The sequence below is a fragment of the Lissotriton vulgaris genome, chromosome 6 (assembly GCF_964263255.1).
Source record: "Lissotriton vulgaris chromosome 6, aLisVul1.2, whole genome shotgun sequence".
NCBI classification, from domain to species: Eukaryota; Metazoa; Chordata; class Amphibia; order Caudata; family Salamandridae; genus Lissotriton; species Lissotriton vulgaris.
In genome coordinates this window covers 31078739-31094634 of record NC_141694.1, presented here as the reverse complement: position 1 = coordinate 31094634, position 15896 = coordinate 31078739, and the positions used below count along the sequence as shown (strand labels likewise).

The following is a 15896-nucleotide window of genomic DNA, read 5'->3' as shown; positions in this document are numbered from 1 at the left end:
GAGGTTGAAGCCTTTGGTGACGTCTCCAGTTATCTGGGCCACCGGGTGTTGCAGGGTATTAATCATTACATCGTCCACTGGTCACAATCTCTGTTTTGAGGTAGATAAGTTTGAGGCGGGTAATTAAATTCATCAGGTCTACATGTGTCTATGCCCTTCAGCGTTCCAGTTTTAAGAAAATCTACGTGTCATTTGTGTAGTTGAAGCATGTAATGCTTTTTGAGAGGTAAGTAGTGCATTACACTGCATTACAATAAAGACTGAAGGAGTGATACAAGGCCACCAGAGAACAAGAGCTGAAATGTGCTGGGAAAGGCATAGTTTGCGAACACCCCGCTGGGAACTGCCAATGCCCGCTGCACGTCAATGTACAACAGAAAAGTTGGAGTAAGTGCACCGCCCTTTACTTTCCAGCAGTCCTTCGGAACTTTACCGCGTAGTAACACTATCTTTACCCCATAATGTGAAGAGCAGCGCCACATCTGATCAGGAACCGCTAACATTGTTGTGGTCTTTCCAGTCGCCTCCAAGCAGTGGAAGCAGCTGCTGGGGTCCTGTGGAAATGTGCACATAAGTAGACACTGCAGACGGACAGCAGATCCAGGGGTTAAATGACTCACGCTGAGTGTTAGTGGAGCGGTGGCGGCTGATAGCAGCCTCTGGAGGCTGTCTCCCCTCTCTCCTAAGAGTCTGACTCACCTGTGGCGCACTGACAGTGAGATCTGGCCTCCACACACTGGCCACAGGCTATGAGGGGGAGCCCACATTTGATATGTGTTAATGTTACCCGTGGGTGACTCGGAGGGCACAGAAATGTGATGTGTCTCGCCGAGGAACACTCACACTTTAGATCTGCTCGGGCGGCCAGATGGTAAACGTGAAGAACAAACACTTCTTGCAAATGTAAATAAAAATATACAAGAGTCAGAATTCACAAATCAGGGGACAACATGGCGTGTTTGGAAGATATCCAATAAAGAAAATATTACAGATAAAAAAAACCTGCATTTTAATCAGTCCTGCAGGTTAATTAATGCATGAGATCGGGCATTATTAGGAGTCTAATTAGTGCTTGCAACTGAAACCATAACAGAATGATTCGACGCCTCCCAGAGCATGGATGCTGCATAAAAAGGTATTAACTACCCCAGTCAAATACGGTATGACGTTTTGTTGAGCACTGAAGCTATGCATGCATCGCAGGTGTGCCTCCTACAAGTTGAGCATTTTTTTACATCCTCTGATTGATTTCGCATTGAGAGCATTATCAATACACAAACAGCTTGCATCATGGTCGCTTACGTCATCAGTCCAAGATGGCCGTCCACCCTGATGCCTGCCAGGCCACCACCGTGAACCAGCTCACCCCGCTGCAAAGATTATATGTACCCTGACCTGAGAACACCTGGACGGATGGAGTGCACACATTACGGCCTCAGGCCAGTGGTCTTCAAACTTTTTGATGCCAAGACCCCCCATCAAAAATGTTTAGGCGTAAGGAACCCCTCCGCCCAAAAAATTCTAGAACCTGGTGGTCCTTACCATTGACAACCATAAATGTTCTCCAAAGAAACGGCCAATCTGTGGTTGCAGCGCATTAGTACCAGTTTAACACCCAAATATAGCAATAGGCAACAAAAAGGCGACAGAGCAGCTTTGCAAAGGGCCTTCTACAGAGCGGCAACACCTGTCGCTGCTTTTTAGTAACTTTTAAACAGCTTGAGTCAATACATATTGTTTGTGTTAAAATCAGCAGATTATGCGGCAGATTATGGATTATGTGGCAAATGCGGCGAATCTATATTTATGCTAAAATTGCTGCAGTCGCACAATCACATGATTCCAGTGGCCCTTGGTATTATAGATGTAATGCATGACCTGCAGCTTTATTGCACGGCCTTAGAGGAAAACCATAATATATTTCATGGGATGCTGACAGCTTGGCATTTACGGCTGCATGTAACTGGAGGTAGCTGAACATCTTTCATCAAAATTATAACATACATATGTTCTTGAGGTCTTTCACCGTCAGTTGGCTACATAAAAAATAACGGGCAGCTTCAATGAATAATAAATACATTATAAAAAGTTGTTACCCAGTGGGAAATGCACTATAATAAATTAGATTAGAAACCTCTATTAGCTGATGCATTGCAAAAGTCTGTATGAAAGGAGAGAGTCACAAAAATAAATCGTGGTTGCTGCAGTGGAGAACAGTAACTTGTGTATTTTTTGTGCTATGCGGTCACAGCCTGTGGCAGAAAGCACTGTGAATATTTAAGTCTTTATTTTATACTTGCAATACACACAGTATAAGATAGGACGCTACAAAATGTGCAAAATGTTTTACGATAAAATGGTGCTTCCAAAATATAGGGGCTTATTAAAAGCTCCTTGCACTGCCGGTGAGTCATTTGTTATGACACTGGTTGCGCAGAGAGCAGACCCATATCTACGAGGTCCTGCAAAGTCCATTTGCTTGGCTTTAAATGGCCTCCTAGATATGGTGTAAGGCAACGCAGTGCAAGTCGGTGCGTTGCCTTACAGTGCGTAGGGGAGGGCATTCCATGGGCGTTGCAGTGGGTTTTCCTATGGGCTTTGATACATTCCCAGATTTACAAGGATCTGTAAACCTGAGGAGGGGTCAAAACTGTACGCCGCCCCAGGAGATGCGTAACGAGGAGAAATATCTTCATTTCTCTTCAATTGTTTCCTCTTTTTTTGTGTAGCACACATAGAAAGAGGTAAAGGCCTCCATGGGTTGTTTTTGCGCAGGAAGGCGTGCCTTCTTGCACAAAACAATCCTGCCAACAATGCAGACACCCTTGCACCATGGGGGAAGAGTGCATGTATTGGCGACAGGCCCCAAACTGTGCGCCGGCAGAAAGGACCGGAGTGCACCGTCTCTCATAAATACAGTCCATCCCTGTGCACAATGAGTTAATCTACAAGTCCTTTACATTTGCAGATTAACAGGTTGTGCACATTTGCATTTCTTTCAGGCCAGCAACACACTGATAGAAATGCGTGTTTAGTTGTCTTTCTGGCTTCATTCCCAGCCCTGGAAAGTCCCTGAATAACACTCCAGGGAAAACATGTTAACTACCGGAATCATCCATCTGGGCCGTTTTCTTCAGCAAATGAAGAGCGCGACCCCCTTTCCATGCCTCCAGGGGCCCCCTGAGGGTCGTGCCCCACAGATTGAATACCTCAGCTCTAACCTATCCACTCATCCCATACTCTGAGAGGCTTCCAGGGGCAGTCTCGTGCCTCATATACCGGCCTCTCTGTTGTCCATGCCTATCTGCCATCTTTCACCCGGATGGTGCTTGGTTGTCTCCAGCACTGCACAAGGTCTCTTCTTATGATGTGGCCCATCCTCATGTGAATCTCCTCTGTACCAGGTTTACGGGCGCCATCCTTGAACAGACCTCACCTGCCCGGTGCTGCCCCCAAGCTTCACGGATTGTGTTTCTACAGGGACTGAGCTAGCACAGCTCCATGTAGTATGAATGAAGACCCCCTGACACCTCACACTGGAGGCAGCCAGGGTGGCGGCTCCTCAAGTCCCCGTGGGGTTCTGCAATGACCAGTATCTGTCTTACTTTAGGCTATTTGGCTATCACCGTCCCTCTTACTGGTCCATGTGAACCCCCCAAACTCCCTGGTGACGCCACAGAGCCCGGGTTTGGCAGGAAATATTGTATAAGCTACTCCCGAAACTCTGGGCCAGATGTACGACACTCACATTTTGTGACTCGCAAATTGCATCGCTTTGGGACTCACAATGTTGCGAGTAGCAAAATGCTATGTACAACAGTGTCCCAGACATTGTTAGCGATTCCCAATGGGGTTGCAAATTGCATGCCTTATCAATAATCATGTGGCAAGCGCAATTTGCAACCCCATTGGGAATGGCTGCTGAAGTACGCAGACCACCATGTCTGGGACTGCTTTTTACATAAATCAATCAATAAATCAATAGTGTTTGTTCCCACCCACCACCCCCCCCCGCCCCCAGAGTTTTGCGGACATGGCATCCACTTTGTGGGCAACAGGCGATGTAGAGCTAGGATTCCTACAGATTTCACGAACCTTGTTGTGTTTGATACAGGATTTGGTTGAGCAAGGTGTTGGTGAGGAGACGACTGGTAAATTGTGATAGTCCCATTATTTTGATTGTGTTTACAATTTTGTGACTGATTGGTGTGAATTGCTATGCTTCTGCTAATAGTTCTTTCTGCAGCTCAATATTTTTCTATCACTGATCTAAAATACATTCTCTGGCGGTAGTATTTATTTCAATAATAGGTTTTTGTCCGGATTTACCTTGACTGGTAGGAGTCATAGGCTCCGCTGCGCTTCTCAGGACTATGCAGAGAGACAGAGCATCCATAAAAATGTTTAAAAAGGGTAGTTACTTACTCATCTTTTCAGGCACACAGCAAAGTTGTAGGGACAGTGCAGTTAAATAGTGTACGACCTGGAATCCTTGGCGTGGTTTTCCTTGACTTTTTGCCTCTTCCTCCTATGTTTTCGATGCGGTGGGGGATTTTGTTTTTGCTGGCTTAGATGCTTTGGGCACTTTGCCACTGCTGATCAGTGTCACAGTGCAAGTGCTCTCTGTGTAAATTGATATTGTGCTTGGTTCTCCCTGATTGGCAAATTTGTTTTACCAATAGATCACTAGTGAAGTGCACAGACTGTGCCAGGGCTGGTAAATAAAGAGCTACCAGCAGGCTTGCAGCGCTGATTGTGCCACCCACATAAGTAGCCCGGAAAAGATGCCTTAGGCCTGCCACCGCAGTGCCTGTGCGCAGTTTGTAAATAGGACACCCTATGGTCGGCAGAGGGTACTCCCCTGGGCAGGATGTAGTGTAGGTGAAAAGTAGGATGTGTGCTGGAGTGTGTGGCGTGTCCTGGTGGTGAAAAGCTGCCATTTTCCTTTTTCACTATTGAAGGGCTGTCCTGCCGATAGGACAAAATTGGGAATTTTTGAAACATTTTACGAGTATATCTTTCATAGGGATAAGATAGAAAATAGGAAATTGATAACACATCTTTTAGTAAGGATGGTATTTAAATTCTGTGTTTGAACACATCACTTTTAGAAAGTGGCCATTTTCTTGTCCAACATTTCTGTGTATTTCTTTCTGTGGATTGACTGTCTTGTTTCAGTGTGACAGAGAAAGAGGATGTGCATTTGGTGTGGTGTTCTGTTGTGGTGCTTTCATTGTGTTACTGTGAGTGTTGGTACAAATACTTTACACATTACCTTTGGGATAGGACTGTCTGCTTATGCCAAGCTATCATGGGGGAGAGCAGGGGATTATCTAAAATGTGTATCCCCTTATCCTGACTGAAAAGGAAGGTACCTATTTGGACAAAGGTACCTATGTACGCCAACTTGAGACCCCCATTTCTAACAAAAAGTTTTTGTAAGTAGTCTTGAATGGCCAGGGAGTATGCTTTTAAAAAGGAGTAAGTATTGTCGACAGGCGGTCACCTGCTAAGGTCACCTACTGTCGAAGGGGGGTAGGAGATTAGCTCCTTGGCGAATTAAAACATTAAATGAGGTGCATGAGGTGCCTGAAACAGTATTTTCAGCAACTCTCAAACTGCGTTTGTCTTTGGCTTCTGTGCTTGGTACATATATTGTTATGTGCTGTTTTTTGTTGTAAGTTCACAAGAAGGTTTGTTGTGCACATTTTCTTTCTTGACCCTACCACAAGAGCCCTCCAGAGTGGTCTAGGAACGGTCATGACGGTGGCCGTCTCCATAAGACAATTGGTTGGACTCGCTTTAGCCACTAATTTTACAGACATGTACTCCATGCTGTGAACATGCCTTTGAATAATCAGAGACACAGCACCACGCCAGTGCACATCTAACTGGCTATACAACAGTACTGTTAGAAAAAAGGTCATGATTAAAAGTGTAAAAACAGCCGAACAGAATGCCAGTACTGCTTCCTATTTAGAAAATATTTATATCGAAAAATGTGTGGACATACCATCAAACATCTTCAAACTCTTTAGTCGCTTTTATTCAATTGTCAAAGTTTCAAAGAAATTTTCCATTTGAACATTAAATATATCTCTAATACACATTTTATCTACACATTACACAAAAAATTAAGAAATCCCATTCAACAATTCACAGTTCTCTCGCCATCCCACATACACATCATCCAAACTTCCAAAAAAGTAAAGAAAGAAATATTAACCATTCATACTCATACTAAACAGTCTTGCACTATATCATAAGCCTTTTATATCCTATACAATATGTACATATTACTGAATCCTATTGTACCTTTACATTTGTTTTGATACAACAATGCACAATTATTTCAAAACCAATTGTTCAAGGCAAGTGTTTGGTAGTTCCACGGTCTACGCGTTTCAAACCCCTTTTAAATCCGGGTTCTCATCAGGACCAACCTCACTGTAAAACCAACAAAAAGAACCAGTCAAAATTCCACCTTAATACCTATTTTTGCATCTCTGTGTCGCCAATAATGTCTCAGCCAGCTTACCTTTATTCCATAAGCCTCACATCATATGCTTCCTTTTTCAGTGGAATGAAAAAAACTTAATCTGATCAACTACACCACTAAGAGGAAGGGAAAGAAAAACGAGAAAGGATAGAATTAACATACAAATAAGAGCTGTCCTGTGTGTGCTTTCTGCTAGCAGGTCGTGCTATAATGCCATGTTGTTACGAGTGGGAGTTAATGAGCGTACGAGCCCCCAATGGTTTTTCGCTCTGATTCTTTCTTTTGTGCAGTGCTCGCGGAAGGTATACACGAGGAACACTCTTGAAGGAGAACGAAAACTCGACACAGGAGGCAGGCCAGTTTTAAAATGGATCTTTGAATAAAAGTAGGCAAGATTTTTATACATATATATTTTCCTGATACAGACTATTATTGGACAGATAATTCACGGCACAACAGCGCAACATTACGAGAGGTCGAGGGATCCATTCTAAGTAAGTCCCACTCGTAACAACATGGCATTATAGCACAACCTGCTAGCAGAAAGCACACACAGGACAGCTCTTATTTGTGTGTTAATTCTATGCTTTCTCGCTTTACTTTCCCTTCCTCTTCGTGGTCTTTTTGATCAGATTAAGTTTTTTCCATTCCACTGAAAAAGGAAGCATATGATGTGAGGCTTATGGAATAAAGGTAAGCTAGCTGAGACATTATTGGCGACACAGAGATGCAAAAATAGGTATTAAGGTGGAATTTTTGTTGGTTTTACAGTGAGGTTGGTCCTGATGAGAACCCGGATTTAAAAGGGGTTTGAAACGCGTAGACCGTGGAACTACCAAACACTTGCCTTGAACAATTGGTTTTGAAATAATTGTGCTTTGTTGTATCTAAACAAATCTAAATGTACATTAGGATTCAATAATATGTAAATATTGTATAGGATATAAAAGGTTTATGATATAGTGCAAGACTGTTTAGTATGAGTATGAATGGTTAATATTTCTTTCTTTACTTTTTTCTTTACTTTTTTGGAAGTTTGGATGATGTGTATGTGGGATGGCGAGAGAACTGTGAATTGTTGAATGGGATTTCTTCATGTTTTGTGTAATGTGTAGATGAAATGTGTATTAGAGATACATTTAAGGTTCAAATGAAACATTTCTTTGAAACTTTGACAATTGAATAAAAGCGACTAAAGAGCTTGAAGATGGTATGTCCACACATTTTTCGATATAAATATTTTCTAAATAGGAAGCAGTATTGGCATTCTGTTTGGTTGTTTATATATGAGTACTCAGCCTTACTGCTCATGAGCCACACCCTTTTCTGTTATTTAGTAGATGATTAAATGTGTGACACTTTGAAGTTAGCCATGTTAATGCCCCTCCTTTCTGTAAATTGATGGAATTCAAATTGAAAAGGAGATGAAAGGACGGGTAGACTAGACTGATGTTCCCTTATCTGATCTTTTAGGAGAACTATAGGTTGATGGCTCTTGTTTAAATTTCCAGATGGCAACACCACTATTGCTCATGTTACTGCAACACTACATACGGTCGCAGAGACATCACATGTCCCTTATTAGTTAGCCTGAGTAACTGGGTTGTGAATTGTCAGTAAGTGTAGTGCCCAACTGAAAATAAAAGATGATGTGGGAAGGGATAATGTTTACAGATCAGACAACTAAGGAAAATTATTAGATTGAAAATGAAAAGAATGTTTGTAATAGACCCTGCTGACAAGGTACCAGAAGTCATGAAGTTTGAATAGAAAGTATAGCACAATGAAAGGACAACGGATAGTGTATTGATAGGCCAGGAAAGGAAAAAGAATGTTGCCTGATGCTTATGCATTCCCTGTGGTTATGAGGAGACATTGCTTAACTCGTGTACTGTATGATGAGCATGACGCACAATACTAGGAGGGGTACCTGTATGCCCCAGCTAATTTCGCACCACACAGTTTCCTTTTCTGATGTTCTTCAGATGAATAATATAGGAAGATATAGATATAGTAATTAGATGTCCTTATTGTTCTTTAAGAGTTTAGCAAATGAATTGAGGCTTATCCCACTATTTGGTGTTGAGAGGCAAAAAAAGAAAAATTATATAAAGTTTTATCCTTGCCAGTTAACTAAAAGTTTGCATTCTATCTACTAATAGGTCCGGGACGCCCTGCAGTCACCAGAGGGGCCCGGACGTGATGATCAGCCTGGCTGCTTGTTATGGACATCAATGAATACGACCAAGGCATTATCTCCATTATTCTGTACTATCGAAGGCTCAGTATCTCACCCGAGGTGCTCAGCCTCCTACTTGGGGTGTGCTCCAGGTGTCAGCATTATCAACATTACTCTGTAATATTGAAGTCTCAGCTTCTCATCGGAGGTGCTCCGCCTCTTTCCGAATGTGTACCCCAGGTGTCAGCATTATCACCATTATTCAGTAATATCGAAGGCTCAGCTTCTCATGGGAGGTGCTCAGCCTCCTACTGAAGGTGTACCCCAGGTGGCAGCATTATCACTTTTATTCTATAATATCGAAGGGTCAACTTCTCCCTGGAGGTGCTCATCCTCTTACTAAACGTGGTCCACAGGTATCAGCATTATCACCATTATTCTGCAATACAGAAGGCTCAGCGTCTCAACGGAGGGCCTCACCTTCTTACCAGAGGTGTACCCCAGGTGTCCGCATTATCACCATTATTCTGTAACATCGAAGGCTCATTATCTCATCAGAGGTGCTCAGTCTCTTACCGGGGGTTACCCCAGGTGTCAGCATTATAACCATTATTCTGTAATATTGAAGGCTCAGCTTTTCACCGGAGGTGCTCAGTCTCTTACCGGGAGTGTACTTCAGGTGTCAGTATTATAACCATTATTCTGTAATATCGAAGGCTCAGCTTCTCATTGGAGGTGCTCAGGCTCTTTCGGGGGTGTAACCCTGGTGGCAACATTATCACCATTAATCTGTAATATCAGAGGCTCAGCTTCTCACTGAAGGTGCGCAAGTTTTTTACTGGAGGTGTATTGAAAGTGTCAGCATTATCACCATTATTCTGCAATATCAAAGGGTCGACTTCTCACTGCAAAGGGTCGACTTCTCACTGGAGGTGCTCAGCCTCTTACCGAGGGTGTACCGCACGTGTCAGCATTATCTCCATTATTCTGTATAATCAAAGGCTCAGCTTCTCATCAGAAGTGCTCAGCGTCTTACCGGAGATGTACCCCAGGTGTCAGCATTAGCACCATTATTCTGTAACATCGATGGCTCAGCTTTTCACCGGAGGTGCTCAGCCTCATACCAGGGTGTACCCCAGATGTCAGCATTATCACCATTATTCTGTAATATTGAAGTCTCAGTCTCTCAACTATGGTGTTCCTCCAGGTGTGCACATTTTCACCATCATTCCGAAATATAGACAATTCAGCCTCTCACCTGAGGTGTTTTCCCGGGGTTAGCATTGTAGGAGAGTAGGGTCTGCAATCTTATGATCACCCCAGATTTTTGCTTTTTGCTTCACTGGTTTACGACTTCTCTGGCTGTGGGCCTGCTAATCAGACCCACAGCCTTGCTGTTCTCTCACTAAATTGACGTGTACCTTAAGTGCATTTACCAATTGGTACTGGGCCACCTTATCAGACCCTGTAACTCAGGGCATAGGTGTACCCAGGGGCTGCAGCATGTATTATGCCACCCCTGGCTGGCCATCTAAATCTGACACAACTGGCTGCACAACAGCTGGGGCAAGGTGGTATAATCACCCTTTGCTTTAGATATAGTATACCTATATCTAACCCTAAAATGGACACTTGTATTCCTATCAGTCACTCCTATTGCAGGCCTTGACAATCCTGAAGGCAGAGTGCGTGGAATCGTGTGAGATGGTGCTCTGGCATGAGCTGAGCCCGTTTGCAGCTTGCGGAACCAAGTCCTAATAGCTGTTCCATGATAACGCGTACCATATACTCTTAAGTGCATTATAATCCTCGCGGTTATATGCTAACTCTGGTATCGCTTTATCAAAACATGTCGAGTAAGGTGTCATACGAATTGGAATACTAACCCCTCGCCAAGTCTGACCTCCTGCTGCTGGGAGTCCTTCCAGCGAGGGAGGCTTGGACAAAGGGTTTCCTGTCAGGGGCGGTGCTAGCACCATCCCAGACAGGGTTTTGTGTATCCTGGGTAGGCATGGCTTTAGAGGAAGGTGACTGCAAGTGGCACCCCGATGCTCACTATGCATAGGCCGGCTAGAACCAGTTCCAGGGGCACACCAGCCCCTGAGCTGGGGAAAGTCCGGCATGGGAGAGGGGTGTAACCACCCCCCTTCCTGGTCCCACCCATGGGCAGGACCTAGTCGCGTGCCAGCCCCTTTTCCTAGTATAAAGATAGGAGCGGGCCCCCTTCCAAATTAGATCATCTTTGAATCCTGAAACTACTTTCTACGAAAGGAACTCTCGACTTCTTCTCAAGATTTCTCCCTTGTGACTAAGGAGTAGTCACTCTGCATCCACAGGCACCATCCAAGCATCGCGGTCTGCTGTAAGTCTCTCCTCCGGATCAAGACTGCCCAGCTCGACGAGAACCGGCTTCCCTGGCACCTCTGACCTCAACCTGCATCATCAGCCCAGCTGAGATTCATGGGTGTGACGAGACCTCGAGGGACCGGCCATCTTCAGGACTGCACGACGCTTGCCCAGCACGACCGCCGAGGGATCCTCGAGTGAGTGCTTTGGGGTCCGAGAAGCCCCAACCCTGAGCAGCTCCAGCACCGAAGTCCAGCCCCCCAGCATCCACCAGATCTGCGTGGGGCCCTTCTGCTCTTTGCTGCTCACCGCGTTGTCTGGCTACTAGCCCGCTGGCTTGTGGCCTTCCCAACGACGAACGACGACATCAACACCGCTGGTCTGGTTGCTCCAGACTGGCCCTTGCTCCCCTCCAACAGAGGAGCACCCCGGACCCTCCTGGTCCACTCCAGACGCCATTTTGAGTCCACCGCGTGGGCTTGCATTTGCCAAGACTTGTTGCCCCAATCCTGGGTCCAGCGACGTCGACAGCAGATACCATCGTGGGACAGCTTGCACCTCCATCCTGGTCGCCGGCAACGCCTCCTGGTCCGTGAGACTGCAGCGCCCAGCGTCGCCCACTCACCTGGTCGAGGTGACTCCATCCGGTGCCATCCTGGTGCCCATCTGATCACTGGCTAGTGATTCAGGACTTGGTCCCCTCTGCTTACAGGTGTCCTCCATTTTCGATCCAGGCTTGGATCCATCCGAATCTCTTCACTGGTCGCCTGCCAGCAACTTCTTCTTTCAGGCTCCATAGACTGCAACGAGGATTCCCGACGTCTTTCCAGACCTATGCAGCCGCAGCCCCTGGGCTAGGTAACCTCAGCATTTCGGTGCTCCAGCATAGCCTCACTATCCAAGGGTCCAGATCCTTTTTCGTTTCAGCTCTACCTAGTCGGATTCGTCCGATAACACTAACTTTGTAATTTCTAGCAACCATAGACTTTGTCCCGCATCCCGCGTGAGTGTGCACACTCTGCACCCGATCCCCCTAGGCCTCCTGCTAGTAATCTGAAGGTTCAGTAGTCCAGTCCTAGCGATCCTAAAGTCTATTAGAGTAGTACTTACCTGCTAGTAATTTCGTATTCCATTTTTAGAGTATATGGTTTTTCGTGCCCCTCGGGCATTTGTGTAAATTGTGCAACTTTGCGTATTTTCCTAAGAGCTTTGTATTGTGCTTAGCACCCTGTCCTCATAAAGAGTCCAGGGTTGTGGTGTTCTAAATAAATATCCTTTTATTTTCATAACAACTTGTGTGGTGTCCTTTCACTTGGTGTTCAAGGGGTATATGTGATGGTATAATAGCTGGCTTAACACTCCCTCTAGAGTTTAGCCTAAAGACTGCTCTTGTCCATGCTACTAGGATAGCTGGTCTACGGTTGACTTACAACCAATCATCAATAAGGGTTGTTTGGACTGATACAAAGTGCTCACTAGAATAGTGAACATTATATATCAGGCCAACTTCTCACAAGCATTATCACCATTATTCTTTAATATCTAAGTCTCTCTCTGCTGGCTCCGGAATCAGTATCAGCACAATTATTTGTTAATATCACATTCTATTCTGTGGATACGCTAACTCATTCCTATGGTTTCAGGGTTTCAAATGATGGTGATGAAACACAAATCCCTCTGAAACTTCAAGACACAAGTTACGATTCGATGTCAAAGTTTATATCTTGCTCAAGTATGCCCGGAAAGGATGCCAGCCATCTTACAATCATCGTCACTAGGTAATAAACATCAGGGCATTATCCTGGGGCAGTTTGTCTTTACTGGGCTATGGCAGTTCCCGCCTTTGGTACTGCTGTTTGCGCCCTTTGTCCTGGGCCATGAGGTAGGATTGCACTTCAGCTGGGTAACTAAAGGCCAGAAGTACGAACAGGGCTGGCCTCAATCGAAGATGGCAAACTGCACACCAAATTATGAGGAGTCTTTAATTTTGTAATGCGACCTACGTACTAATAGGTCGCATCACAAAGTCTCCAGTCGCAGATGGCAGAACCACCTGCCCAAAGAGTAAAAATTGGAAGAGCAGACCACCATCCCTGTGCTTGCATTCCCAAATGGAAACTGGTTTATTTAGAGCAGTGTTTCTTAAAGGATCTGGTGCTGCTTTGAAACAAATCCTATTTGGGAACACATTGGGGAGCAGGCAGTACTCTCCGGAACCACTGCCTTGTCCCCCCAGCCCCCATGGCAAGATTCCCAAAGGGAAAGCTGTTCAACGTTGCCTTATTCCCCGTTCCAACCTCGAACAAGCATTTGCAATGCAATAAGTATCACTTTTTTTTAGAGTTAAAGAAACTGGCCTTGTATATGACAATGTTTTTACCTATGTGTTTTGGCCTTGTTTCTTCCTCTAATGTGTGTAATCGGCTGACCTTGGGATGACCCAGCAATAGTGGAGCTGTATTTGTGCATGCCTTTTTATGTAGTAAAATAAAATCAATGCAGACAAACAATTCAAACATTTAGGACTGAATAAAACAAACAGCAGATGTGTGGTTAGATTCATACTCCTCGCTGACACTTAGTGAAGTGTAGAGGGGTGGCAGGGACATTAACTCCATGCGTAGCACAGGTGACCAAACAATTTTGCACTAGTGAAAGGTCAATTTTGCACGAGAACTCCCACAGACCTTCTAGTCATTTCTGCTGAGTGAGCAATGCAAGAACAACGATTTCACCATATGAACTTGCGGTTTGCCCTGGTCGGTTAGTGTAAATGGTGGTGCAAAATGTGTCAGTTTCAGGAGCAAGTTTGTTCAGTCACATGTGAAATCATTGCCATTTCAAAAGGCAGGAATGGAAGAGGATGAGGAGCCCTGTCATAATGACTTATCACTGGACCTGGATTACAGCTTGGGAGAATCTTACAGTGTAGTGATCATAAATGAAGCTGTGTCTACACAAGTTGAGATGTTATGCATGTGTCAAATAAGGATAGTTTGCACCGCAGAACACTTGTTCCACCTGAAGACTGCTACTGCAAAAACAAGCAGTGTTGTGAGGGTGCAGTACCACAGGCAGTCACTAGGTGTCCCTTGGGACCTCTTTTTGCCACATATGGTAATGCAGCCTGCGAGATAGCTAGGCAAAGGATATGGCGCAGTGGTGGGAGCTGCCGACTGGTGAGCTGGGGATCCGTGTTCGAGTCTGCTGTGGGCTCAACATCCTGTGATAATGGGCTGATTGTTTAATTTCCCGAGCCCATGGCCGAGGGCATTTCATTGCAAATTATGCATTAAAAAATGAGGAAAACAACAGTGGCCTCGGAGGGGTGGTGGGGGCCTGCAAGCAAGGTTGTGGGAGGGGTGATTGGGAGATAAAGCGACAACAAGCAAATGATGCCACCGAAGTTTCATTGCACAAGCACAAGTAAACAGAGCAGTTAAAGAGCAAAGAGTCAGCCCAACTAAAAAGAAAGTTCATATATTAATAACCTGAACAGTAAGAACTCATGTAAGAGGGCCAGTCCTCATGGGACGATACAAAATTCCAAAATGAGGGACTGCTAGGTGTATTCACTAATGACAGTAACAGGAACCAATGAAAAAAGATGGGCGTTTTTCAAGCCAATATCTTAGATATAGCATGTCTCAAAGAGACAGCAGAAGTGCTGGCGAGGCGAGACCTAAAACACAGAAAGGGGCAGCACATTTGCCAATGGAAGCTGCGGTAACAGATTTACCCCGGGGTGATATCACAGCTTACTAAATATGTGCCACGTAACATGAGGGTAGTTGTGTTATGCCTGGTCTTCTGCGGTCTCCAACAGTATTACGTTGTTTGTACTCACATAAATCCATAGCCACTTGTTACCATGAATGAGACATTTACTCCTGAGTCCTGGTACTAGTTATGTAGGTCAGATCTTCACAGGATCACAAGCTCGTCAGAGGCAGTGCACTCATGTGACTCACCCAGCATTTACAAGCTGCTGCTGGGACTCCAAGGGCGCGTGAGATGGGTTCATCCAAACACTGGGTGAGTTTGTCAACATCACTGGGGTTTGCTGGACCTAAGATAGAAGGTAAATAAATGAGTTTCACAGTGTTTGAAAGAAAGGCAATAGATGCTGAGGGGGTAGATGTACAGTGCAGCATATTTGCAATACAAAATATACTAGCTTCAGTCATTAAAATATTGCCGGATTATAAACAGCTCAGTAGGTAACTGCTTGCTGCTGATATCTGTAGAAATCTGAAGGACTTCAGCTCGAATTCCTGAAAAACGGGCTCCACCTTTCATCCTTTCAAAGTCGGTAAACTGAGCACCATTACACTGGATAATAGAAAGATCTACCATTTATAGCTCCTAGAAACGGCAGGGGCGTGGTAGGAAACGCTAAATAAAAAATACGTTATTTGTATAAATATATCTAAGTGCAGGTTACATTTCAACATCTTCCAGCTTATGTAGGCATTTAATTCGCTCATTGTAAGGGCAGGATGCCACAATTTCACTCTAACACTCTCTCTGCTGTTTTAAAAAAAGACAAATACACTTCCAGGCGAAAGCACTGCCAGCAGCCAATCACAGGCGTCCCTCCATCGGCGCATTTAAAGGTAAGAGGCTGGAGTCATGGATCAGATTCCCAGTATAAAAAAGCAAGTTGTGTTTGGAAGAACATTTCCTTAGACAGTGTCCAAAGTATAGTTTTTAGAATCTTCGCCAGTGTCAAGGAGTACTACAGCCCTGCAGCTGCCAAGAACTGCATCACCCCCTCCCAAGAAATGTGTGACACTCTGGCAGACTTCTTCCACGACAAGATCTCAGCCATCTACAAAAACCATCAGCCTGCTCACGCTCACAAACCCTGAG

At 44.8% G+C, this 15896-nt stretch overlaps 1 protein-coding gene across 1 annotated transcript in view; it reads right to left on the bottom strand.

The window, feature by feature from the left end:
- KIF6 (kinesin family member 6) overlaps nt 1-15896 on the bottom strand; it is a 1537786-nt gene that overhangs the window by 139172 nt on the left and 1382718 nt on the right. The window contains exon 19 of the mRNA XM_086925888.1: nt 14996-15093. Coding sequence (XP_086782014.1) covers nt 14996-15093 — 98 coding nt within the window. The remainder of the gene's footprint in view (nt 1-14995; nt 15094-15896) is intronic.